A 26,024-nucleotide genomic window follows, 5' to 3' on the forward strand; every position below is an offset into this window, starting at 1 on the left:
CTGGAAAGTAAAGACTGTGTTACCTAAGTTTAACTGTTGGAGAGACGTTGAAGTATACTGAGTGATGTGAGGTTCTTGGTTGTCATTACAAGGGCTAACATACTCTAAATTAAAATATAATAATGGAACAAAATTTGGCAGGAGACCTAAGAACCACCTTTACTGTAGGTGCTTACAACCTTTTATACCCACGCGACAACTTGGTCATACGTAGGAGCCAGGCACCTTGTGTGTGTTTATGTCTGGCCCAAGTAGCTACTCAGCTTGTTTACTCATTAGCAAGGTGATGACTTTCATTGTCCCACAACAAAATAGGGTACAAAATGGGATGACGATTGCAAGATGAACTGACAGTTATTTACAGCATACAAAAGTACCTTGGGAAGAAAGAATGAGGGTTGCTGAAATTGAGGGCTGGCAGAGTGGTGAGGTGAGTACACTGCCTAAATAGGAATGGATTGAGTCTTAGTACATTGAGGCCTTCTGTGTTCTTTCTTGGGTGTAGGATTCAGATTTGGCAAGGAAAAAATGTGTGTAGCTTCCCACTTAATGCTGTGAAGCACAGAGGAAGTAGTCCATATTGACGTTTATCTTATTCTTAATAATTTTTGGTTGAAAGGAATTGATTTGAAACTCTGAAATTACAAGAAACTTGCCTTCTTACAATTAAATGAGAATTCTTTAAAAGTACTAGCTTGAAAGGATAACTGTTACTGTACCTCCCTGGCTTACTAAGATTTGAGCTTAGAGAGAAAGCCTTTTTCTGGAAGGAATAGAGGAGCTTTTGTTCATCAGGCTTACAGATTTAGGGTGACTAGCAGAAAACAAACTTTATAACCACAAAGTAGTTATAAAGCAGATACATATTTTTATTTTTATTACAGCGATGTGCACACACGCTGAGTACAAAGGGGGTAGCCCCTTCTAGTTTGCAAAGTGAAAGTTCAAGGATATTTATAGAGACAAGTTACACATATGCAAGAATAGGACAGGATATTACAATTGATTCTAAGAAACTAGGCATAAATTATTCTGATATTACAATTAGAATAAGAGGGGAGATTACAATTGATTCTAAGAAGTTATTATATTCTCCACCTCAATTGCTGACTTACTGTGACTTGCAGGTTGCAGTGGAATTCCTAAGTCACAGCCTGAACCAGAACGTGAGCATGAGTACCTGGTGCAAGAGAGATAAGGCTGCATTCCTCAGCTCGCCCACTCCTCAACATCCTTCCCTGTAGCGTCTGTTTTGCCTTTGTTCACTCTATACCCCCTTGCCTAGTTCATAATTAAGCAAATGCTGTTCTGAAACAATTCTAAAGAAATTCTAAAGGAACGTTCCACATCAGGGGATCCCTCTTTTTATGTTTGATTAATGTAAAGTTTTATCAGAAACTTGGAAAAGTTTGAAATTTATTGGGTTGTTCCTTGATTCAAGGATAATGAGAATGCTGTTTAAAATTCTCATTTCAAGTATTATTTAGTGTAATTACTAACCTTTTTTTGAATGGCCATGAAACCAGAGTCACCGAGTGTAACAGCAGTTTCACTCAGAGAATTGTATGGTTGGTGGAGGAGCACTTGGCTTTATTCCAGAGGAGATTTGGTTCTAATCTATGTGTAAAAGAATTGTTTCCTTAATTATTTTTGTCAGTGTTTGCATAAAGACTTGTGTACAAGCAAGCATATGTTATTAACTTGTGTTTTCAGTGGCATGAGTTGTACCAGCTGCTCATGAATAACTCCCTTTAGATGTTTTAGGACATCTTATAGAGCTTGCTTTTTTTCATAAAAAATGTCTTTATGTACTCAAGACATAGGTGCACCTAATAAAATCCTTTTTGTAACAGATAGCAATTAACTTTTTCCTTTGTTCATCGTAGACTTTAAATGGATTTAAGTAGATGCCTGTGAAAGTTTGACTTACTAATAGCAATAGAAATAGCAGAGCAAGGGAAATTGATTTTTCATTTTATTATGTTAGCATTTCATTAACTTGGCAACTAATTCATGAAAAACCTAAAAATAACCAGGCCTCTAGAGTTCTCTCTGAAGTTTTGAGCCAAGCTTATATATGTTCTATAAATGCTTCAGGAAATGCAGACAAGATAAAAGCTGACTTATCTCCTTTGTGCCAGGGTGTCCAAGTGGTGGATTGTGACACCACCACGAGTGATGTTTGTTTTTTTTCTCATTTTGGCTATTTAATTTGGAATTGCTTAGAACAATATTGGGACTAATTCACTATGTTCCATGAACACATCCAACACTTACCATTAAGTCAAAGATACCAATTTTCCAGTCATTTCTGGCTTACTGACTCTTTGGTTACAGAATGCTTGGCCAAATGGCTTTAAAAATCTATGAGATTGACCTCCAATTTGCCTTTCAATGTCTTTGTCACTTCCTCTCCTTGCTAAGAAACATATGAGCAAGAATAAGATCTTTATAATCCTTCAAGTGCTCAGTCTAACTGCTAGAAAGGAAATATCAAATTCAGCTGCATTTGTGGTTTTAGCTAATGATCTGTGTTACAGTGCAGAATTTGTGTAATGCAGTAGACTGGATCACAGGTAGACTGTATGATATTTTGAGCTCTCATCTTAGGTATTTCTTATTTCTTACTTCTCCCTCAAAATTGTTTACGTGTTTAGGGGTGACAGTATTTTGCTGTGATTTTGTAGAATACGTAAAACTCTGGGATCTTAACTCCAGTGTGAATCCTTCCGACTTTGATTTATAATTTAGAGCGTGTTTTCATGAACTAAATTACACATCTTTATTTTCCTGTATAACACTTGCAGACCATCTCATTGGAAACTTTTATTGTAGTTTAAAAGCTGTGAAGAGTTAATAGATTTGCAGGTTATAGTAATAAATACATCCTTATCAGGGATCTGTATCATACATTATAATATAAATGCATGACTCTAAGGTTTGTATCCCTCAATACATCTATGTGCATGTGAGTGTATGTACACATTCTGGTACAGGGAAGTGCTCAGGGTTTATGATACTTTTAAATGGCAATGAAGATAGTTAACATATAAATTAGGAATCAGGGCAACCCCCCAGTACATAGGCAGGGAAGTAAGGAGGAGCAGAAAACGATATACAGTATCTGGAGACATTGTCTCTCTCCTTGGGCAATTATTATACTGGTGATTACTGGCCAAAAGGCTGGTTCCTTGACAGCCCCAACTTCAGGCAACTCCTTCCATCACCTATTGAAACCTGAACAGGAAGGCTACAAGATGTCCTTCTCTGCGGTCATTGCTTCTCTAACCTCCAAGTAGCAGATGTCTTATTTCAAATCCAAACACTTGCCTCCGCAAACTGGAAAAGTAAGTTCCTTGCTGCAAGGGAAAAATAAGCTGCCTCCAATGGGAAAAAATCACAGAAGTTAAGTTCTTGGCCCTCTGAAATAGTTCTGATGCATAGTTTCACTGGTGCTGTTGAGGAGCCTAACCGTTCTTTTATCTCCCACATGAACATTCCAAAGAAAAGTTGAAATCTAATGTTAGGTCAAACAGGAAAAGAACTTGCTTTGTCAGGATTCTGACTAATTTTTTGCACCTTAGAAACTGCTGTAAGCACTGGCTAAGATGTCTTTAGTAAACTGTTAGGAATTGTGAAGTAAGATATTCGTTGTCACTATGTTTTCTTGAGGTTTATTGTCTGCGTTGTGTCATGCTTTTGCCATTTAAAAGTGACACTAAACATAATTTGATTCTTAGATTTGACAAAAAGGCTGTAAGAGAGACCAAAAGATTAGGTCTTTGGAAGAGAGGATAGATGTTAGAACTGGTTGGGGTTTCACTCAAATGTGACTGACTGTCTGAAAAGTCAGTTATAGACAGTCTGCTGGACTTGTGAGAAGTCATTGATACTCCTGGCAGGAGCTGACACTTCGATTGTGTTTTTGTGCATAGCATTGCTACAAACACAGCTAAGAAATAAAAGGACTATAAAAGGGACGTGCTATCTGAACAAAGAATCTTTCTACCTAGTCCCTGATACCTAAAATGTGTGTGTTAACTTTCTTGTTACTCCACTAGTCCATAGTAAAGTAGTCCTGCTACAACTGTGTTTTATACAAAGGCTGCTCTGAAAGTAATGCCTCCCATTTTACTATGTGGGCCCATAACTTCAGAGGTGGATATTGGTGGTATGGTAGTAGAAGTTGAACGTTCCTGTCAATATTCTGTTACATTTTGTTGCTGTGTGACAGATGGCAGCGGAGAGGGGCAGTCTGACAACATGGCATCTGACATGGAAGTGGATATGAAGCAAAGGTGTGGAATTGAATTCCTCCATGTGGAAAAAATGGCACCCATTATCATTCATCAGTGCTTGTTGAACGTATGGAGACCAAACAGTGGATCTCAGCACAGTGGTGTGGTGGGTGTGCATTTCGGAAGTGGTGAGAGTTACATGAAAGACAAGTCACCAGACAAGCTTCTTATCCTGTGTCAGTCTCTCTTTTGTGACAGGTAAATTAGTAAATATGTTCTATCAAGAAGTAAAATTTTTTATAAACTTCAGCTCCTTAAATTGCAGTGATACTCAGTGTCCCCTAAAATATAATTTTAGGGTGGTCTTTTCCTCTGAAACCAAGCTGCTCAACTGTAATTAGATATACATGGGACTTTCTAACTTCATCACTATAATTATTAAGCTGCTTTACATAAATCTTGCTATTTTTAACATAATTTTCTATAGACATACGACAATCAATTTTATTGTTGTTTGTTTCCTTTAATAACATGAGCGTAAACTCATCTAGAATATAGATATTTCTTCTTATAGCTAGTGAAGAAAGTGAGAAACTCTGAGACATCAACAAATATAAAAGAGAAAGAACAATCCTGATTACTGCTGAAAATGTTTGCTTTCCTAAGCAATCTTCCTGAGCAAGGTAAGTCAAGGAAACATCTTGTTGATGTAGTCATTTGATTTATGTTCAGGAGTAGCAGTTTTATGAAGAGAATACACAGGATGAAGAAACAAAAAGTGTGTTTTAATTAGCTTCTAAACTTTAACTTAAACATTTAAACCTTAATTAACTTCTAAAGCTTTAAAAATCTTTTGTATATCTCTGTGCAACGTACATTAAATGTCCGTATTAAAAAAAGCAAATGATGTAAATGATAAATATGTGTGGGCACAATAAAGCAAGTCAAGGTGGACAGTACAAATTGACTATAACTGCAATTCACGAACAGTTTGTGGTTGCATTTGTGCTTTCCTTAGCAAGTAGTAGAGTGGATCTGTCAGTGCATCACACAGCAATTAAGTTTAAAAAAAAGTCTAATATTACTAGGAGGTAGTGGTATTAGTCTAAGAGGGCTTCAAAAACATCTGAAGTTGTTGTCAGAAGATTGAGGTGAAGGCAAAGCATAAATAATTGGATGATCAGATGTTTGAGTTAATGGAATTCAGTAGTTTTGGGGTCTTACTTTTTAATGGGCATTTTTCTTTGAGGAAGTAAACAGTACTGGTTAAATTGTTTTATTCCAGTATTAGGAGTATTTAGTAAAAAACAATCTAGAATTTAGCAGGAAAAAATGAATACAGTTTTTATGAAAACAACTAGATCTGGGGCAATTAAATAATTGCTACAATTAAATCTTTTTATGATATTATAAAATTTAAATCAGTTTTACTAAGGCGGGTCAAAGTCAGGTCAGAGGTCATGTAAGCTGCAGTGAATCTGCTCTCTTAAATCAGGGCAAGCATATTGTTTTTGTTAGGCATTATTCTGAGTCAGATTTTGTACCAAAATATTCTCAAAGAGATTTGAACATGTAGTGAGACCTGTGAGTGTGCAATTCTTACCCAAAGAGGAATATGTGGAAATATGTTTAATTGCTGAGAATGAAATTATAGCTGAATGATTCTGAAACTTACTCTTTGTTCTGTAAAAGAATTAGGCTAGGAAACATTATTCATTAAAAAAGGCTGTTTGTTCCACAACAAGGGTGGTGACTGTATTTTACAAGCTACCTTGGACGGTAGTGTATTTTATTTGCCTAGACATTGTTCTTCCTCTCTGTATGGGTTGGTAATGACCTTTCCTACTTCTGCAGCACCCTGCTCCAGGAGCCATAGTACAAAAGCAAAGGAAGATGAGATAAGAGCAGAGAACAACAGGAATCAGCCAGACACCCAGAGCTGCAGCTTCCCAAGCAGGAGCTTCATTATCTGAAGTATAATTCCTGCCACTGTAACCTTTGGTTTCATTTAAGTGTTGTTTGCTGCTGTTCAGACGAGGAGGAGTGGGCATGCGGGATAACACCTCTGCAGATTTAGGTATCAAAGTTGAGCTAGTGAATAGTCTAGTACTTCCTGAAGTTGTGCTTGTCCTCTTAGCCAAATGGTTATCCAGCAGAGAAGTTGATTCCCTGGAATATGTGCTGCCTTTTGTTTTTACAGCCGTCAGACTTGCACTGGAGGTGAAAGCGTTTGCTGTTATGCTGTAGCTGATGGTAGAAGATGGGGCTTGGAGTAGAAGAGAACTTGACGTAACATTACCATTCTGGCATCTTTCCCACTCAGAGGTCTTTGTGCTGTTTTGCCTTTCATAGTTATTTTGTGAGATATAAGTACTTGGCCCCTTGTATTTCAGTCTTTCAAAAATAAGAAGGTCTGGATCAATCCCTATTAAATCATAAACAATATTAGTTTATGTGATAAAAGCTCATCTGCATACAAGAGAGAAGAGAGTCCATTTGACCAGCAGCTCTAGGGTGATTGTGCTCCTGGGGGCTCATGCATCCAGGTGCTAGCAGTGGGGGAGACTGGGATCCAGGGGCAGATACTGGGGTGTCTGAGCTGAGCTACTGGAGCTATAAGACACTTTGTATATGAATTAAATATATATTTATATATACACATTATACACATCATATATATTTGTATATACACATATATATATGAATATATATACTCACATATTAAACTGTATATTCTCACTATATATACATATGTATATTTTCACTAGCAGATCTCTGTGTGACGACACGGCATGGAGGACAAGGCTCTTGGTGCTGCTTTATGTGTCTGCTTTGTGCATCTCACTGTGTTACCTATGTGGATAGCTGTATATATATGTATATGTACATATGTGATATACTTGTATGCGTGGTCGATATGCATGTGCTGAATGGGAACACATTTTTAACCATGCTAGTGTGTGAATCTAGGGGGCACAGAGCAGCAACAGCCTCTCCTCTCTCTCTCAGATCTTACATGGTACCTTTCTTTAACAAGAGTATTTGTTAAACATTCAAAGAACAAATCTTGGCAGCAGGGTGCACCTTCAAGGTTCTTTCTCAAATGCTGAATGAAAGAGTGGGGAAGTATTCCAAGAAGTATGAACATTAAAGAAAAAATAGTATTACACATTTTTATCATTGTGTGTTGCTACAACAGGTCTTTTAGCAACTTACTATATACATACATATTGCTGTGTTTTCAGTCTTTATGCACACAATGTTTGATTACCTGTCGTGATGTTGTACAAAACAACGTTGATTCTAGCCTTTAATATGCAACTTTCCAGTGCTGGGCAAGACATGTGCAAGCAATTCATATTTTCATTAGTAGCTCCATGGTAGAACACTGCTAGATTACAGGAAACTATAATACAAAAAGAACAAAGCTGAATTTACCAGCACCGTAACCGTTGTATTTTCCATGTTATTACGAGGGCTTCTCTGAAAATAATGCCTCCTAATTTATTGGCTCATAACATCAGAGGAGGATGTTAGTGATGTGGCAGTTGCTACGTGACTGATGGCAGCAGAAGGGCAGTCTGACAACATGGTGTCTGACATGGAAGTGGGTATGAAGCAAAGGTGTAGAATTGAATTCCTCCACATGGAAAAAATGGCACACATTCATCACATTAACAAACACTGTATGTTTATGGAGACCAAACAATGGATATTAGCTTGGTGAGGCAGTAGTGGTTTGTCTCGGTAGTGGTGACAGCAATGCAAAAGACAAGCCACATTCCAGACAGCCAGGCACAGCTGTCCTACCATGAAATGAGGAGTTTCTTGGCCAGCTGATCCACATCAGCTGGCAGATTACAACCATGGAATCATTTATGGAACTAAATATTGGCTTCAATGCATTGGAACCAGTGGTGGTAATGTTAGAGTATCACAGTTTGCACCAAGTGGGTCCCAGAAATGCTTACACAAGAAATAGAAAGAGTCTTAGCTGGACTGTCTTTCCATACCCAATGTACAGTCCAGATTTGGCTTGTTCTGAATTATATCTGCTGATGGAAGATGGACTGTATGGGAAGCATTTTCCTAGCAATCACACTGTCATAGTAGTTGTGAAACAGTGGGTCAACTCCACTAGTGCAGATTTTTACATAGGCTCTTGCTGGCAAAAATGCATAGCTACTGGTGGAGACTAAGCTGAAAAATAGTGTTTTGTAGTTGAGCATTTGTTCTAGGAAATAGTGTTATTGTACTCTTTGTATCTGTTGTAATCTCTGTGGAAATAAATAAGAGGCATTACTTTCAGAGTGACCTACATGCATTATTTAGCATTAAAAGAAACATTAATACTGAGTAGTTGCACAGTCCATAAAATCTGTGATTTTCTCATTATCATGCAAACTTCTTAAGCGCCCAGTTGTAAAAGTAGAACAACTTTAACTATATTCATATTTTATACCTAGAGAAGATGAAAAGGATAGCCAAATAAATTCTAAATGAATTCTCAGAATAAATAAAACCATATGCTGTAGCCTGCAGTCCTCTCTTATCTTTCCTTTATTGCAGTGATTGGACTATTTCTGAAAGTAAAGCTGTCAGTACAAGTTTGAGATGTTTGCTCTTGTGCAGTTGGTACCTGTCTACTTGAAACTGGAGAACAAACATTTCGTTCACTCAGACTATTAAACAACCATCAGATGGCGTATCCTGAATTACAATATGTAAATGGCTTCCTGTCTTGCTTTATCTTGTTTGGCTTTGGGCTATTTATTTCTGTGAATATAATATTTAAAACAATTCATCATCTGTATTTGGAAACTGGCTTCTCTCTTACCACCTGAGGAAAGCGTCACTGAGAATTAATTTTCAAAACTATGTAAATACCTGAATGCTAGTGGTGTAAGACAGCTGAAAGCATGAAAATGGAGATTTAGAAGTCAATTTAATTAAACGCTTTTGAAAATGTTATATTATGTGCTCATACGTATGCTTCAATACTCAAGGTAAATGTTATACTCAAAGTCAAAATATCAAGTCAAAAGTTGAATTTATTTTATATCACTGCGCTTGGAGCAGGACCAGTGTTAATTTTTGTTTAGTTTATGAAGTTTTTTTTGTTTGTTTTTAATATTAGAAAATCATTCTAGTTCCAGGATAATGATGTCAAGACAATAATGGAAAAGCTTTATTTTACATGAATTGTTAAGAAACTACCTAGCTTTAAAATATTTTCCATTTACTTTGGTATTTATTATAAATATTGTATTTGTAAGTAATGATACCAACTTGTAATATTTATGCAGTGAAAAAGTAATGCAACTCTTTCCTCTTTCCACTGTATGTGTAACTAGAAAACTAACCCTATCTTATCAACATATGAGAAAAGGAAAGAACATGCTCTCTACCCACCCTTGCTATCTTTTCTGTATTCACTGTGTTTTTTCAGTTAGTAATCTAAATACTGCATTGAATAACACTGTAAATACAGCTAGAAAATATTTTTCCATCATAATGAACATATCAGATGTCAGAGATGAACACTGTTTTCAAAAGATGTATACCATGCGATTTAAAATTTGAAATCAAAATGCACTGTCTTAAAAGTACAAATTCAGCAGCTTTCTGGAATAAAAATAAACACTTTAGAACGGCTGGTACTGAATGTATATTGTACTATGTTTTTTACGTATTTGCATTAAGTATTCAAAGTTGTCTGTATAGCTGAAACGAAAATAGTAATACTTGCAAGAACAACTAGAATCCTAAGCTGTAATGAGTAGCGAGTAAAGTCATCACTTGATATTGAATGTAATTCAAAGAGGTTAAACAACAGTTTTTCTTTCACTGAGACCATGTTCTATCTCTAACTAGGCTTCATCAGTTTCCAGTTATGAAAATAGTAGCTGAGTTTAGAGAAGGCTTTTACAAAAGTAGAATTGGTACAAAAAAGTTATGGCTATTTAAAGCAATAGAAGAACAGTGCTTGTCAGAAACAGAATGATAATTTACAAGAATTACACAAACTCTGGCTCTATTATGTACCAATTAGTTTACATTTTTCTTTAAAAGATTACAAGCATATTGTAGTGTTCTGAAAACACCTGTAGCCAGTACACCTTGATGTACTTCCTGAGAACTATAGACATTTAGACAAATAGACAAAAAAGAATATAAAAATATAGACATATAGAAAAAAAAAAGAATATAAAAACAGTTCTAGTCATCAGTAAACATTTTGTATCATTTTTAGTATCAGTTCACAATAAAAATAACAAAAGCCTTCAAATATTTCTATGAAGTATCTATGTAGTAGTTGCTTTTCTGTGATATGTTTTGCTGAAAGAATGTTAAAAACTCTGGAAACATTAACAATAGAATATTATATTATCTTTTTTTTTAAATCACAATTTTCTGATGTTTGCTCACAGTGATTATTTTTTTTCCAGCAGAAAACTGTTCTTCACTTTCCTTGTGTGTTGTAGCAACATATAACTTCGCCTCGAAACCCAAGTACTCAGTGTTCTGGATTTTGTTGAAGAATTGACATTTTGTACTATATGTTTAATGCTTGTTTTTCAGTATGATACATGAACATTATGTAGGTTTGGTGATATATTGCAAGGATATAAATTCTTAGTCAAAAAAAAAAAAGAAGATAAATGAAAATACATGAATTTGTTTTAAGGTAAGAGTGAGATTTCAAATCCTTTTCTATCTTCAAAGTTTGTTCAAAGTTCTATTGTTGTTAGAAACTCATATTTTTGGCACAACGTAATTCTAAAAGTTTTTCAATGTAACAATTATTATACATGCTTCCTGAAAATATCATTAATATTAAAAAAAAAAAAAAAACAACATATAGCTTCTGAAGAAATTGGCTTTTGAGGAAGTATTCTCTTTGGTATATGTGTTAGATTTTATTGCATAAAATTGAGTAAGAAAAGTAAGTCACAAACCTATTTTTGGGGTGAGAAAAAATAGTTCTTCGGTCAGGAAATATACGTAAAAAGCATGCTATAAGATATTTTGCGTCACTCTGAGGAGGTACGAGCCAACTATGCCATTGTTTGTTTTTTAATTATTTCCAAATTTGTATTTATCTTGTATGATTACCTTTCAGTAACTATACTATTACTGAGAATCCAGCAAATAAGACTGTCTTATCAATTGTCAATATTTCTTGAAGGCTTAATTAGGACATTTATTGACAACATCTGTGGTAGACTACATCTGTCTCTTTGGGACTGTATGGAAATCACAATCTGATTTAAAGCATATTAATGAAATGCCATCTGATATCTCTGTACTTCAGTTAAGGTTATAATAAATCTGCACTTGACTGTGAAAGATTATAAAAACAAAACTCCAATTACCATTACTTGCCTTCATTACATACTTAGTCTCACGTTTTATGACCAAAAAGGTTATTGTCCAAAAAAGAAAAAATGTTACTAAAATTTTTATAATTATTCTTTATTCACCTTATTTAAAACAGAAGTTGACTCCTTGCTGATGGCCATTAGGTTAGTTGACTTGGTGCCAGATTTTCAAGGACAAAACCTTTCATTGAATTTCATCAAGATGTTTTTTTTTTGTATTTAGTAACTGGTAGCTCACTTTGATCTCCCATATCAAAAAATCTTTTGAGCATTGTGCGTTTTGCAGTCAAATTTGCACTACAGGCACCAAGTACACTCTTAAAATATACATCTACTGTGTACAAAAGGAGTGTGGTACGGGCCTTGGGCTTAAGAGAAGGAATGACATTTTCTAATTTTTATTCTGAGTTTCACCTTATAAGACTAGGAAAAAAAGGATTGCTAGCTGAATAACCGCTGTCTCAGCTTTATTGCTCATACTAATGTTATACTACGGCTGGACCAGAACCATAAAATCATAGAATGGCCTGGATTGAAAAGAACCATAGTGATTATCTAGCTTCAATCCCCCTGGTGTGTGCAGGGTCGCCACCACTAGACCAGGCTGCCCAGAGCCACATCCAGCTAATAAATATTATGTATTTCATGGAACATTTTGCAAGTGTAGCTATAACCCTGGTACCTTAAACAAGCTAATTTAGACAATTAAACTGCTCGCTTCATTCTTCCAGACATTTTAATTGCTAATAGCACTCATTGCATTTTTAAGTTGCCACATAGCACTTCATGAATTGCTGAAAAGCCAAGAATACCAGCTTGTCACCAGCACACAGAATGAGATTCCCCTATTTCCTGACTTCAGATTCTTCACAAGAAAGAAAAAAGGTGCCACCTAATTATCAAAATGACTCATAATGCAAGCAAAAGTAAAAATAAACAGAGGTATCCAGAGTATATTTCTACTATAGAATATAGTAGGAATTGAAAGAAGACCCAAATATAACAGATTTGTGTGAAGATTCTCCTCCCCGCCCCTCGCAGCCATTCTCACTAGCTTCCATAACATTCATGTGCTGGGATCATAAAAGGGAAGATTAATTAGATGAAATATGGTGTGAACACAGAGCAGGAGAGTGTTCTTTCCTCTCAAAGAAATGAATATTCTTGTATCTCAGAGATGGCTAAATAGTGTGTTCCCTCCTTTCCACAAACCATGTCCTCATCTACCAAAGAAGAACCCTGTTGTAATTTGTGTCCATTTACAGTGAAGTAGAATTTTTCTGTACTTATGTTCTTGTTTTTATGTATGCCACAGTCTTTATAATAAACACTCACCATTCCTCTGAAGGCAGCAGGTTCTGCTGCACTGCTGGGAGGAGACTTCTGCATAAATCTTCAGCACCTGGGCTCCTCTCTTCTGTGATTCCTGCAGGTCGATCAGAAGACCAGGAAAGCGTCGGATCCAGCAGTTCTTGTAAAATATGGTGGGTGTGCAGAGAGAATCTGACTCCACTGCCAATCCCAGAAGCAACAGCACCTCTGATATTGCCACCAGCAGAACCATCTCTTCTGTGTAATTTGCTTAGTGAGTGTGCTTTCTTCTTCATGGATGTGCTGAAGTTTGGACCAGCATTTTAAGAGACATTATCTTGAGTCATAAGGACGCTACCAATTCTGCCAGGGAAAGAAGTCAAGACAAATTTTTTGCCAAACAATTCTGATGATATTGTTTGGCCAGCTGTCAAGGGAAGCAGCCATTTTATGAGCTACATATGATTATAATAATTATTATTGTTGTTCTCTGCATTATTTGGAGAAAGTTTTTGAGAGACGACAGGCTTGTGCATGTGCTGCTTGTAGTCATTCAGAGATCTTGCTTCTGTAATCTCAAGTTTGTGTCATATATCCTTCTGAGACCAAGCGACACAGACAGCCTTAGTGTGTGACAAATAATGGTAAGCAGAGCATTCAGTTTCACCTGAGCTTTGAAAGTATGCAGCCCTGTCATTTGAGAGCAGGTGAGTCTGCCACTTAGTTCATCCTCACTGCTACTCTCAATACAGAAAGAACAGCTCCATTTAGTTTCTTAATGCATTTTGAATTATCTGGTTCTTGCAAATTTAGTTTCCTTCTTGAGTAACAAACTGAAGCATCTAATAATGTCTGCCAGCCAGAGATGAAAATTTGTTCTTCTCCACTCTGCTTTGGTTATAAAAGTGGTATGATTTTATTTGCAAGGATCTAGCAATAGATAACTATGTCTAGAGAAGGCTGCAATGTACAGAATCACAGAATTGCAGGGGTTAGAAGATCATCAAGTCCTACACTCTGCTAAAGGAGGCTTCCTATAGTAGACCACACTGGGCACGGTAGGTGCCCAGACAGGTCTTGAATATCTCCAAAGAAGGAGACTCCACATCTTCTCCGGGTGGCCTGTTCCAGTGCTCTGTCACCCTCACTGTAAATAAGTTCTTCTATATATCTGTGTGGAACTTTCTGTGTTCCAGCTTTTGGGTACTGCTTCTTGTCCTATTACTGTACACCACTGAATAGAGTCTGGACTTGAGCAATTGACTCCTGCACTTTAGATATTTATAAGCATTGGTCATATTCCTTCTCAGTCTTCTTTAAATTGAACAGACGCAGGTTTCTCAGCCTTTCCTCAAATGGGAGATACTGCAAGCCACTTATCATCTTTGTCACCATCCACTGGACTCTTTCTAAGAGATACCTGTATTTTTGGAATTGGGGAGCCCAGAACCTGACATAGTATTCCAGATCTGGCTTCATCATGGCAGAGTAGAGGGGGAGGATCACCTCCTTCGACTTGTTCAACTTACTCTTTTTAACGCAACGCAGGATAAAATTGACCTTCTTGGCTGCAAGGCCATGATTGGCTTGTGGCTAACCTGTTATCCACCAGGTCCTTCTCTGCAGAGCTCCTCACCAGCAGGCAATTCATTAACCTGTAATTATTTCTCCTCAGGTGCAGGACTCTACTCTTGCTTTTGTTGAACCTCATGAGGTTCCTCTCCACCCAACTCTTCAATCTGTCCAGGTCCTGCTGAATGACAGCCATTCCTCCCAGCTTCATATAACTGGCAAACTTGCTGAGGGTGGGCTCTATCCCATCATCCTGATCCCTGACAAACAAAACCGGACCCAGCACTGACCCCTAGGGAACACCGCTATTTACAGGACTCCAGCTAGACTCTATGCCACTGATCACAACTCTATGAACTCTTCCAGTCATCTAATCCTCAACCTACCTCACTGTTCACTCATCTATCCTGTACTTTCAAAGCTTCATTACAAGGATACTGCAGGAGACAGTGTCAAATGCCTTGCTGAAGTCAAAGTACACAACATCCACTGCTCTCTCCCCATCTATTCAGGCAGCCATGACATCATAGAAGGCTACCAGGTTGCTCACGCACGATTTTCCCTTGTTGAATCCATACTCCTGAAAACCTTCTTCTCTTCCAATTGTTTGGGGAGCAAGTTCCATCATCTTTCTAGGGACAGAGGTGAGGCTGACTAGCCTGTAGTTTCCCAAATCATCCTCTACATTTGTCTCCAGACTAAAGAAGTAATTGCAGTCCTGTCTTTCACACATTTAAGAATACTGAATGGTTTGCACTGTCAAAATAACATGTAACATATAACGTTTATAGTAACTAAAAACGCAGGTTAAAACTCCAGCTTACTGATTAAGAGAAGACTGAGATGAGAATCTTATCAATGCTTATTGATATCAAAAGGACAGGTGTCAAGTGGATGGACCCAAGATCTTTTCAGAGGTGCCCAGCAACAGGACAAGGAGCAGCAGGTACAAACTAGAACACAGGAAGTTCCATATGAACATAAGGAAAAACTTTCTTACTTTGAGGGTGACTGAGCACTGCAACAAGCTGTCTAAAGATGTTGTGGAGACTCCTTCACTGAAGATCTTCAAAGCCCACCTGGATGTTTTCCTGTGTAACCTGCTGTAGGGAACCTGCTTTAGCAGGGGAGTTGGAATAGATGATCTCCAGATAGAATCTTCCAGCTTCTACAATTCTGTGAGTCAGTATGATTCTGTAGTTTTTCTGCTTATGTTAAAGCTTGGAAGAAGACTGTGAGAGTGTAAGAAAGAGAGTACAGACAGCATATAGGAAGGCAACTTTTCAAGCACCTGATCTGAAACCTGAAACTCCTATGCATATTGTTTCTTAGAAGGATGCAATCTGATCTTTGGCTCCCATTGCTGTGTGCAACATAACATAACATGCAGAAAGGATTTAAAATGCTACAATAGACGTGTTCATATACACTCAATGGGCCATGTAGAGATGCTGAGGGAATTAGGCAGAAATACAGTTGTCTACCATAAAGATCATGTGTGGAACAGACTAGAGTGTTTTAGACACTTTTTTCTTCAAGATTAGGATTGTACTGTGAGATGAGCTTCAAAGTCATTTCAATTCTCTGGGCATTACTGCTAGCATTTGTTTTGCAAAACAGATCCCCCATTTTGGAAATGAGACAGCATGTACATAGTTTTATTCTTTATAGAGCTCCTTGAAAGGTAATGGAGCTCAGCACAGGTTGACCCAATAGCAAGATCAAAGCATTTATTTCTTCAGCTAAAATACTGGCTATGATTATAATATATATGTAGATCACCCCAAAAGTAATGCCATTTAATGCCACCTATTTATTTCTATGGAAACTATGACAAACACAGAGAGCACAGTAACACTGTTTGGTTCAGCAAATTTTCAGCTACAGAACACTGTCTTCCAGTGTAGTCATTAACTATGCATTTTCACCAGCAATGAACAAGAGCCAGCAAACTGTGCTTGTAACAATCTGCACCAGCAAAGGTGACCCACTGTCACTGTCACTACTGCTGAAATGCACCACAAACCACCTCACTGTGTTCACATCCAGTGTTTGGTCTCCATAAACATTCAGCAATCATCAGTGAATACCAGTGGGTGCCATTTTTCCACATGGAGGAATTCCATTCCACACCTTTGTTTCATAGGCACTTCCATATCAGACATCATTTTGTCCGACTGCTGCTTTGCTGCCATCTGTCACATGGCAACAATGTGTAACTGAATATTGGTGGGAAGGTTTAGCCTCTACTGTCATGCACCAACATCCACCTCCGATGTTGTGGATTAACACAGTAAAATAGAAGACATTACTTTCTGAGAAGCCTTCATATTATAATGTTTTCATACAGACCCTATGTCTATTGTGAGAGCATTAATTAAATTGTTAAAAGGAGCCTAAGTAATTACTTAGGCATCTGTCTTGAAAATGAGCTTTTGGCATTTCTGTTATTTCACTTGTTGTTGTGATTTATGTATTTGTAGTCTGCTGTGCATTATTTTTGTTTTTATCTCTGTCTGAACATCATTATTTAAAACCATGAACATATTTCAATACACTTTTTTGCATTCAGTGAAATGCAAAGAGGTGATTGTAAGCATCTGCCATTGTCACAAGCATCACTGACTGTATTTTTCTGAAATACATTTTGGTTTAAGCTTTCCAAATATTCCAGGGCACCACTTGAAATGAGACATATGGTTTTGAAAAATATGCTTTACCTCCAGCATTTAGTATGAATTTTGTCTGTAAGACTGATATACAGAAATGTTCATTCTTGACTGCTTTCCTTGCTCCAACTCTTCTCCAAGAAGAGAAGAGTTTCTGAATAATATATTTCTGAATAATATGGGGAAATGTAGAACATAAACATTAAACTCATAGTAAACAAGCATTTTTATTGGGTAAAGCTGAATATATCTTTAGTTCACTTAACTGAATTAGACTACTTGCATGACAAAAATTTGTATAATAGGTAGCTTTAACAGTAGTGGTATATATATTTGTGGTTACTAAAGACTGTAATGACTCAGATCATCTGTTTTTATATAAGCGTGATGTAGATCACAGATATACTTTTTCCTTTTTAGGAAAAGATAATTAATTAAAGACTAGCCTTGTGCCCTATTTCAGTCAGAAGGACTTGAAATATCATACAATTTCTTCAGTTTAATATTGTTGTCTCTAGACATTAGGATAAAGTGTTACACTGGATGTGAAACATGCCTGAACATCTAATCATATTTCAGACTGTTCAATAAGTCTCTATCTGGCATCACATTTTGATTAAAGGAACAAATACTCAAATATCTGCTGTTGCCTTTGATGCAGTCAGCAAACACAGTTAAGTGAGAGTACTCCTTGTGTTTAACAATGTTGTTTTCAAGATTGAGATTTGGTAACCAGTCAACTTCTGTATAGATTTGTGTGTCTGCAATATATTTTATATTTGTATTGCTTGGCAATAGACTTTCTCAGTACCTACCCATTTTTATTCTGTTATATTGCCTGCTTCAACCAAGCAGCCTATTTTCTACTTCATTACTCGTAATTCTTTCTCCTTTCTCTGTTTCTGACTAAATTACAAGAGCAGGAACAGCTGCACAAAAACACTTGTTTAAAGAATTATGAAGATATTGAAAAAAAAAGATAAATTACATAGACAACTTTCTTTCAAAACTGAAAAGTTTTTTCTGTTAAAGCTCATAGTCTTCTGCCACCTTACCCAAAATTTCACGTTGACTTTTCGATGGAAAATGCATATTTAATACTGAAATTTAGTTAAAACTTTTCGTAAGAAGTAGATATCTGAACCTTACCTGCAAACTAGTAACCGACTGTTCCATGTGCTCTGAAAGGAGGGATCAAGAGACTTTTGCTGTTAGTAAGGAGTCTCTGGTATCAAACCAGATATCATGCTATTTGTAATTCTTTTCACCGTTCTTCTCAAATTTCTTCCTGGAAAACAAACTGGCATTTACCTGTTTTCTGTAAGAACACAGATTCATTTGCAGATCTTTCAGTAAAAAAGATACAAGTGTACGTGGCACAAAGGAAAAGAATGATATTTCTTGTTATAAACAGAAACAGCACCTGAAGTGTTCCACCTGAGCTGGCAGGAATAAAGGCACAATCCAAAAGCTTACTAGTACAAAGAATTCATCAGACATTAACTCTTTTTTTGCCAGATTTAAATAAAAGTAGACAACTTTTTCATCTGTAGTTTCAAATATCTGTGTACTTTTTTTATTTAGCTTATATGGAATATATGTTTCTAGTACTTGGAATATGTAAAGATCAAAAATAAGATCTCTATGGTACAGGGAAGCATTCCTGAAAGTGACCAAAAATGCCAAGGCTTTGATTCTGTAGTCAGGTCAGCCAATCTTAAATTATAGTGCGCAAATAGTTTGGCTTTGTTCACAATTGCCCTCTGGCTGCTTAGAGGGAGCAGGAGGACAGTAGATGTCTCCTTGTGGCTTTGTGGCATTACACTTTTTTTCTGTTTGAAGTGCTACGATAGAAAGTGTTGCGCCTTGCTCTTTCCCAACCAACATGAGGTCCTTTCTTGGAAAGTTTCCCATCTTCTACTCTGTCAGTGCTGGTTAAACCAGAGGTGGATGACAGATGGATGCATCCATCGTGTAGATGCAGACTAGACAACAGAGAACAGGTGGGCCTCGTGTCTGGCCCTTCTCTGTAGGAGGTTATGGGAGAGAAGCGAGAGATGCTCTTAATGCCCATATGCAGCCAAGAATCACTCCTTGATGCTGCCATGTTGATACACAAGTACGTAGAAAATTACTCTTGCAAACATAGACCCAGCCTGTTTCAGGCTTAGGAACTGACCACTGCTAAATATAAAAACCAGTATAATAATATATTCTCTACTGCAGCTGAAGTCATACACATTAGCTTAAACCATGTGTGTCCAATTTTTAGTCTTGCCTGGGCTGCATTAAGTGAAGAGAAATTGTCTTGGGCTGCATTTACATAGGTCGCTTAAAAAGTCATGTCTGCTATTTATTTCCACAGAAGTGACAACAGATACAAAGAGCACAATAACATTGTTTGATAAAAAAAAAATCACATCTACAAAATGCTATTTTTCAACATAGCCACCACCATTAACTATGTATTTTGACCAGTGATAAACAAAAGCTGGCATACTCTGCTTGTAAAAATCTACCAGCAGAGGTGATGTATTATTGCTATCTCCACTGCTGAAATGCACCACCCACTGCCTCACTGTGCTACTATCCACTATTTGGTGTCTACATATATTCAGCAAGTGTTGATAAACATCAGTGGGTGCAATTTTTTTGGCATAGAGGAATTCAGTTCTACAGCTTTGCCTCATACCCATGTCAGATGCCATTTGGTCAGACTGCCCCTCGGCTGCCATCTGTTGCACAGCAATAAAATCTAATGTTTGGTTGGTGCTTAGGGGCTGGCTAGGTCGCTCAGTGTTGCAGAGACACAGCCATTATGGTGCAGGACAGAGCGTGGGATGCATAGTGAGTTGTGTGATGCTGCATACAGCCTGCAGATTGGACATGCCTGACTTAATCCATTTGTGTTATAGACTGATAGAGCAGCTGAAAGTGGACAATTGCAGCTGAGAAGCAAGACTGAAATCTTCACCTCATTTGACTTAAGTACATACGTGTGTTTTTTATTTTACTACAGTGATAAAATAAAAATTTTACCTAAGCCAGAGTGTTTTGATAATGTCAGAATATATCACTGTGACTCTTACAGTCTAAAAGTTGTAGATGTATTGTGAAATAATGAAATATAATACTTTGAAACAAATGTAAATGCAAAGTATCTCTGACACTACTGGAAAAAACTGTGTTCACTTTCTTCTTTCAAATTTCCTTGAAATCAAAATATACCTATGAAGTGTTTTAAGTAAACAAACAAGCAAACCCTAGATTTCTTGAGATAACTTTTGTTAAAAACAACTATTAGCAGTCAGATTTTGGTTTGGAACTATATGCTGACTTCTTAATAAATTAAATTTTCTCCAAATTTTGGGATAGTTGGATCCAAGACTCTGATCACAAACATATTTCTCTATATTTCTTCTCTGGTAAAAAGAGGTAAACCTTTACATTCTATCCTTGAGATACTGTGATAAAAAAAAAAAAACAACATATTTTAAACATTGTTTCCAAGGGGCTGCCAGAACCTAAGATTCTCTCAGAACCTAGCCTCAAAATAATTCTGGGAAAGCATCAATATGAAAGCTGGAGTCCTTGTGTTCAAACAAAGAGTAACATAAGGCTTAGCCAGATTAGGTTATACAAATATAAATCTACTAGCTTACATATAAACTTGAGCCAGGTTTATAACAAAAGGGCACAATGTTTAGCAAACTTTCCAATGTATAATGAACATTTATTTATGACAGAACAGAGAACTAAGCAAAACGGATGGAGTTTCAATATTGTGAAAAAATTCATACTGCTGGATGCATAGTGAAAACTTTCCATGCAGAATACCGTTTATCTAACTCAGTTGTTTTGTACTAAAACGTGGTTCCATCTGTTTATGTGAGGATTTAAATGTGTGTGATGTTTTAAAAGCTACCAGTTTACTCTCCTCTAGACAAAGCTATGCAAGAAAATTCTGGCCCGGGCATGACCAATGACTTTGTTCAAAACAACTAACCAGCATTTAACTATTTACACACTCCTACCTTGATTCTGCTGTCTGGTGGCTGAAACTTATCATGATCCACATAAAACAACAGTACACAAACAATTAGAACAGCCTCTCTGTTGCCTGTGACATACAGTTTAGTCTTAATCATTCATTAAATTTGATTGGAAAAATATCATGCATGTATTTTTTTCAATGTCGTTATAAAACATTTGTGTTACAATCAATAAATATTAAGTTGTACATTCAGTGCGGAAAAAAATTAAACAGAAAAGAATAGGGAATAAAATCAAAATGTGCTATTAAAAATGAGTGTTTTTTTTTTCTTTTTTTTTTTTTTTTTTTCTCCCCTTAATAATATTGTTAATGGAATTGTATAAGAAGCGCTTTGTTTGGCTACAAATCTGGAGGGGGAAAAAAAAAGCCTTTGGTTAACAGCTCATTCTTCACAAATGATAAAGATTTCAGTTAAAACAAAATTATGCTCCAGTCAGGTTTTCTCAGAAATGCAAATATAATTTAAAACATTGACATTTTTAATGCTGAAATTAGTGCAGGATATTTCCTATGTTCCACAGATATTACTTACTTTGTATCTCGTAACAAGGAAAATACTAAATAATGGCAACAGTTAGTGAGTTGTTTCCAAAGACTAATTCCTTTCTTGAGTAATTTAGTATTTCTCAATATACAGTTCCCTGGCAGTACAGTACAATTCCCTGGCATTTAGAGGGAAGAATGTGGCACTTTATATTATAGCATTAATATTTTAAACAATCCCTGATTCCAGCTCACGTTTCAGACTGACACGGTGAAAGGAATTTAGAGTTTACCTTGTCATTTTGGGTTTTTTTTTTTTTTGTCCTTTTCATGGTCTGGTCCTTAAAACAATCAGTTTGATGTTTCTTATTAATTCCCATGTATCACCTAGTGTCTCTGTGTTAAATCAAGATAACGTTTGCTTAAAACATAGACAAAACAGTGCAGTTCTCCACAGCTGCGGACTTTTTATGCAGTCTTGGACTAGACTCACAAAGAAATCATAGGATCACAGAATCATAGAATGGTTTGGGTTAGAAGGAACCTCAAAGATCATCAGGTTCCAACTGCCCCCTGCCACAAGCAAGGTTGCCAACCACTAGATCAAATACTAATTCAGATTGACGAGGGCCGCCTCCAGACCGGCCCTGAACACCTCCATAGATAGGGCAACCACAGTCTCTCTAGGCAGCCTGTGTAAGCACCACTCTGTAAAAAAAATTTCCCCATGACATCTAATCCTTTCTTTAGTTTAAAACCATTCTTCCTTGTCCAATCACTATCTACCCATGCAAAAAGTTGATTTCCTTTCTGTTTATAATCTCCCTTTTAAATATTGGAAAGCCGTAATAAGGTCTCCCTATAGCCTTCTTGAACAAGCCTAGCTCCCTCAGCCTGTCTTCATAGGAGAGGTATTCCAGCGCTCTGATTATCTTCATGGTCTTCTACTGGAGCCTCCCCAAAAGCTCCACATCTTTCCTTGTGTTGGGGGCCCCAAACCTGGATGCAATTCACCGGATGGTGCCTCACAAGTGCAGAATAGAGAGGGACTCTCACCACCTCCATCAATTCAGGCTGTATTTCATGTATATGTAAACCAAGTTTTCTGTGAAGAAAAGCATTTGTCATTCTGATTCTATGACTGATACTTTGGTTGCTGGTACTTTGTAGAGATATCATAGGAAAATAGACTGGAGACCTATCTAGCTTGCCACAGAAAATCATCAAGTAGTTTGCTGAGATAAAATAATTGGCCATAGCTTACTAAGTAAACTGAAGCGGTGTTAAATACCTGAAGTGACCCTAAAGTTTAATCAGGCTTCAGTCTTAGCACACAGAGAAGGCGTGCACCGGCCTTATAGCTGTTCTGTGCCTCCATGCTCTCTGTGAGGGATTAAAGCAGGGAGCCATGCACAAGTACCGCTTCTCTGTTATCTCTGTCTTTGCTTTGTTTTGATTTATAGCACTGGCAGTTCCTCTTGACTCTCTCTTTCCTTATTTTTGCTATGGTAGAAAAGTCAGAGGACTATAAGAATGTATGCTCTGGCACAGACAGGATCAGAAGCTTATTTATCCCGTATCATGGTTGAATGGTCTGTTACAATGGCTGCTGTGTAAAAGAGCTTCTTCCATTTCTGAGTCTTTCCAATAGAAAAGAGTGATCTTTTTTCAGTCCTGGAAACAATTTAGGCATTAAGTAAAGAGAACAGCTTAGGCACTGCACACAAGCAAAAGTGTCTAGTTTGTAAATGCCAAGCAGAAGCGGCCATCTCAAGAATGAGAGTCCTTTACTGGTTACTTCCTTTTTCATTTACTGGCACACAAGCATTATTTTTTTTCTAGAAATTAATTTGTCTCTCAGACACTGTAGGTGGAGACCTGAAGCATCTAAAACAAGCTTGAAAATTTCACTCCAGAAGCCCAAATCCAAATATTTGGTATTGAAAAGCTAAGCATAATTACACTTGTCTTCCTCTCTGTGTAAATGTCTTGTTCTTTGGGTCATGTTCTTCTTACACACACTTGTTTAATATCCACCAAACTTGTTTTCATGTTGTTCCATGCTTCAACTTGTTAGAGTTACAGATGGTCTTCCATATTTGTTTCAAAGATCACGCATGTTTTTATAATTGCCTACAGATTTTGACTTTGTAGCTCTAGCACTAGAGATTTCCATTTTCAACTGAGAAAAATACATTGCTTACTCTCCTAAGATCAACTAAGATGACTGCTAGTGAAACAGCAAGTCCTTTTCTTTGACTCCAGTATAGCAGGATATATATTACCAATCGTATACTACAGTATATCTGTGGACTGGGAGACAGATTGAATTATGTGTACAAATGTGGAACAAAAAGGCAGTCCTTACCTTCATGCAACTGCAGAATTAGCACCACGTAAACACAGCACGCAGATCAATATAGTAAGAGAGCAGAAGATCTACCCTGTCAGTGTGCTCTGACAGTTGCCCAGTCCTAGGCATGGATAAAAACATAAGTAGCTGAGAATCAGTCCAGGAAAAACCATAGATTGAAGAAACAGATTTAGGCCTTCTGCAAAATGGCTACTTAGTAAGGAGTGCTACTGTCTCATTGTGCATACAGCAACTCCTGTGATGAGAGCTACAGAAGTCAGCACTCTTAGAAGTGGTGGGAAGAAAGTACTCATATCTATTAAATGTACATTACAGAACTGATGCTGTCTAATAAAAACCTTGTGAAAGGTGAGCTTGAAATCTCTGGCAGAGTGACAGGTGAAAGCACAGGAAGACACTAAGGCAGCAGTAGAAATATTCTATCTAGGTGCTAGTGTTCTTACTTGGAGGGAACAGAACTTATCATAACTCACTACATGGAAAAAATCACTCACCAATTAGTAGCTAACTTGCCAGTACATCAAACATATGAGATTCCAAAACCAGATGTCTAAAGATGGCAATCATACCACCATGTTGGCAATCACACTGTATTCCAGAGGGAATCTTAATGGCCTTAACAAGCATGAGCTCTCTGTTTACATGTAGGATGTTAACCATTACAATGACTTGAAATGTCTGGCTCTGGGAAAATGCAATACGATGTATAGCTTGAACTTCTGAAGAGGTAGGAACCTCAGCTTGTTGTGAATGATATCACTGAAGCTGCTGAAACTGCTTTGGAACTGAAAGGATTTCATATCACAAAACAGGCCATTTAAAGCACTTGTATCATCTTGCTTTTGAAGTGAGATGGAAAATAAAAATGAAGAGAAATCTGCCCTACTTCAATGCATACATGCTTTTGTGAAAGTTGGCATAAAATAACACCTTTAACCTTGAGCTTGGCATTGATATCATCTGTATGGACTAGAATAAAGTAACTGAAGATCAAAAAAAAAAAAAAAAAAGAGAGAGGATCATTTCTCAGAGGAAATTCTACAAAGTGTTGAACCAAAACTGTTTTTCTAAAACAAATGAAAAAACAACAACAAGCAAATAATCAACCAAACCAAACCCAGACATTCTGAAAAGTTCTATTAACTGGGGGAACTGAGCAGGGCAAGAAGGGATTTACCTGAGAGCTACACAATCTGCAGTAACTGGAGGTAAGTCACATTAATGCTGAAAAGAAAAAAAAACCAACAACTCTAAAGTCTAGAAATACACAGAATGAAATGTATTTAATTTTTTTAAAAGAGAGAATAGATTTTTGAAGTCTTTATGTTGTGCATTTTATATTAATTGTCATTATGTAAGAGTACTTATTACAGTATTACGTGTTTCAGAAGTTTAAAAAAAGAAAAACAACCACTTCTGTTGTGCTTCATGCATGCAACAAGGCCAGCACCAGAGCAGCCACTTTAAACGTGAAGCTGGATGCTCAGCTATTAACTCCTTGATTACTTACATAAAACAAGATCAGGGCTCTGCTACGTAGATGACTCTGGTGAATAACATGTATTTCCTATTCCTGGAACTTAGCTTAAATAGAAAAGACAGAATAGCAGAAAAGGTTATAGTATCTCTATACGCTAAAGGAGGAGCTGTTACATGTGCAAAAGGAACATAGTAAGAGTTACTAAATCCTGGAACTGGACGTGAAAGATGTTCCTTTTTGTTGTGCTTGTTATGCAGAACAGCAGGGAATCGCGCTGTCACCTCCCCCGAGCTGTTCAGGGTCACACGCATTTCTTCCCACGTTCCAGAACATTCCCCACTGCGGGGCTTCACAGGGACATTTATGGCAGCGGGTTGGGGCAGTGCGACCAGCCCAATTCAGGCAGTGCGAGGAGGAGGTGAGCAGCTGCTCCCCACCCTACAGTAGGCTCTCAGACCGCC

At 37.1% G+C, this 26,024-nt stretch overlaps 1 protein-coding gene across 2 annotated transcripts; it reads right to left on the minus strand.

Annotated features, from left to right (window-relative positions):
• Positions 1-4,740: 4,740 nt before the first annotated feature.
• On the minus strand, positions 4,741-25,989 carry MANSC4 (MANSC domain containing 4). Of its 2 annotated transcripts, XM_085233662.1 has the most exons (7): positions 25,594-25,989; positions 25,261-25,307; positions 24,078-24,183; positions 18,322-18,460; positions 12,956-13,294; positions 7,510-7,644; positions 4,741-6,663 (listed from the first exon to the last, which is right to left on the minus strand). In XM_085233662.1, exons 5-7 carry the CDS (start codon positions 13,182-13,184, stop codon positions 5,999-6,001), a joined length of 1,029 nt encoding a protein of 342 aa, XP_085089788.1. In that variant the 5' UTR covers positions 13,185-13,294; positions 18,322-18,460; positions 24,078-24,183; positions 25,261-25,307; positions 25,594-25,989; the 3' UTR covers positions 4,741-5,998. The 2 variants fall into 2 exon arrangements, with proteins under 2 accessions (XP_085089788.1, XP_010714536.2); XM_010716234.4 differs by lacking the exons at positions 24,078-24,183; positions 25,261-25,307; positions 25,594-25,989 and having other exon boundaries at positions 18,322-18,645.
• Positions 25,990-26,024: the final 35 nt, after the last annotated feature.

This window comes from Meleagris gallopavo, chromosome 1 (assembly GCF_905368555.1).
Source record: "Meleagris gallopavo chromosome 1, MGAL_WU_HG_1.1, whole genome shotgun sequence".
Classification (NCBI taxonomy): domain Eukaryota; kingdom Metazoa; phylum Chordata; class Aves; order Galliformes; family Phasianidae; genus Meleagris; species Meleagris gallopavo.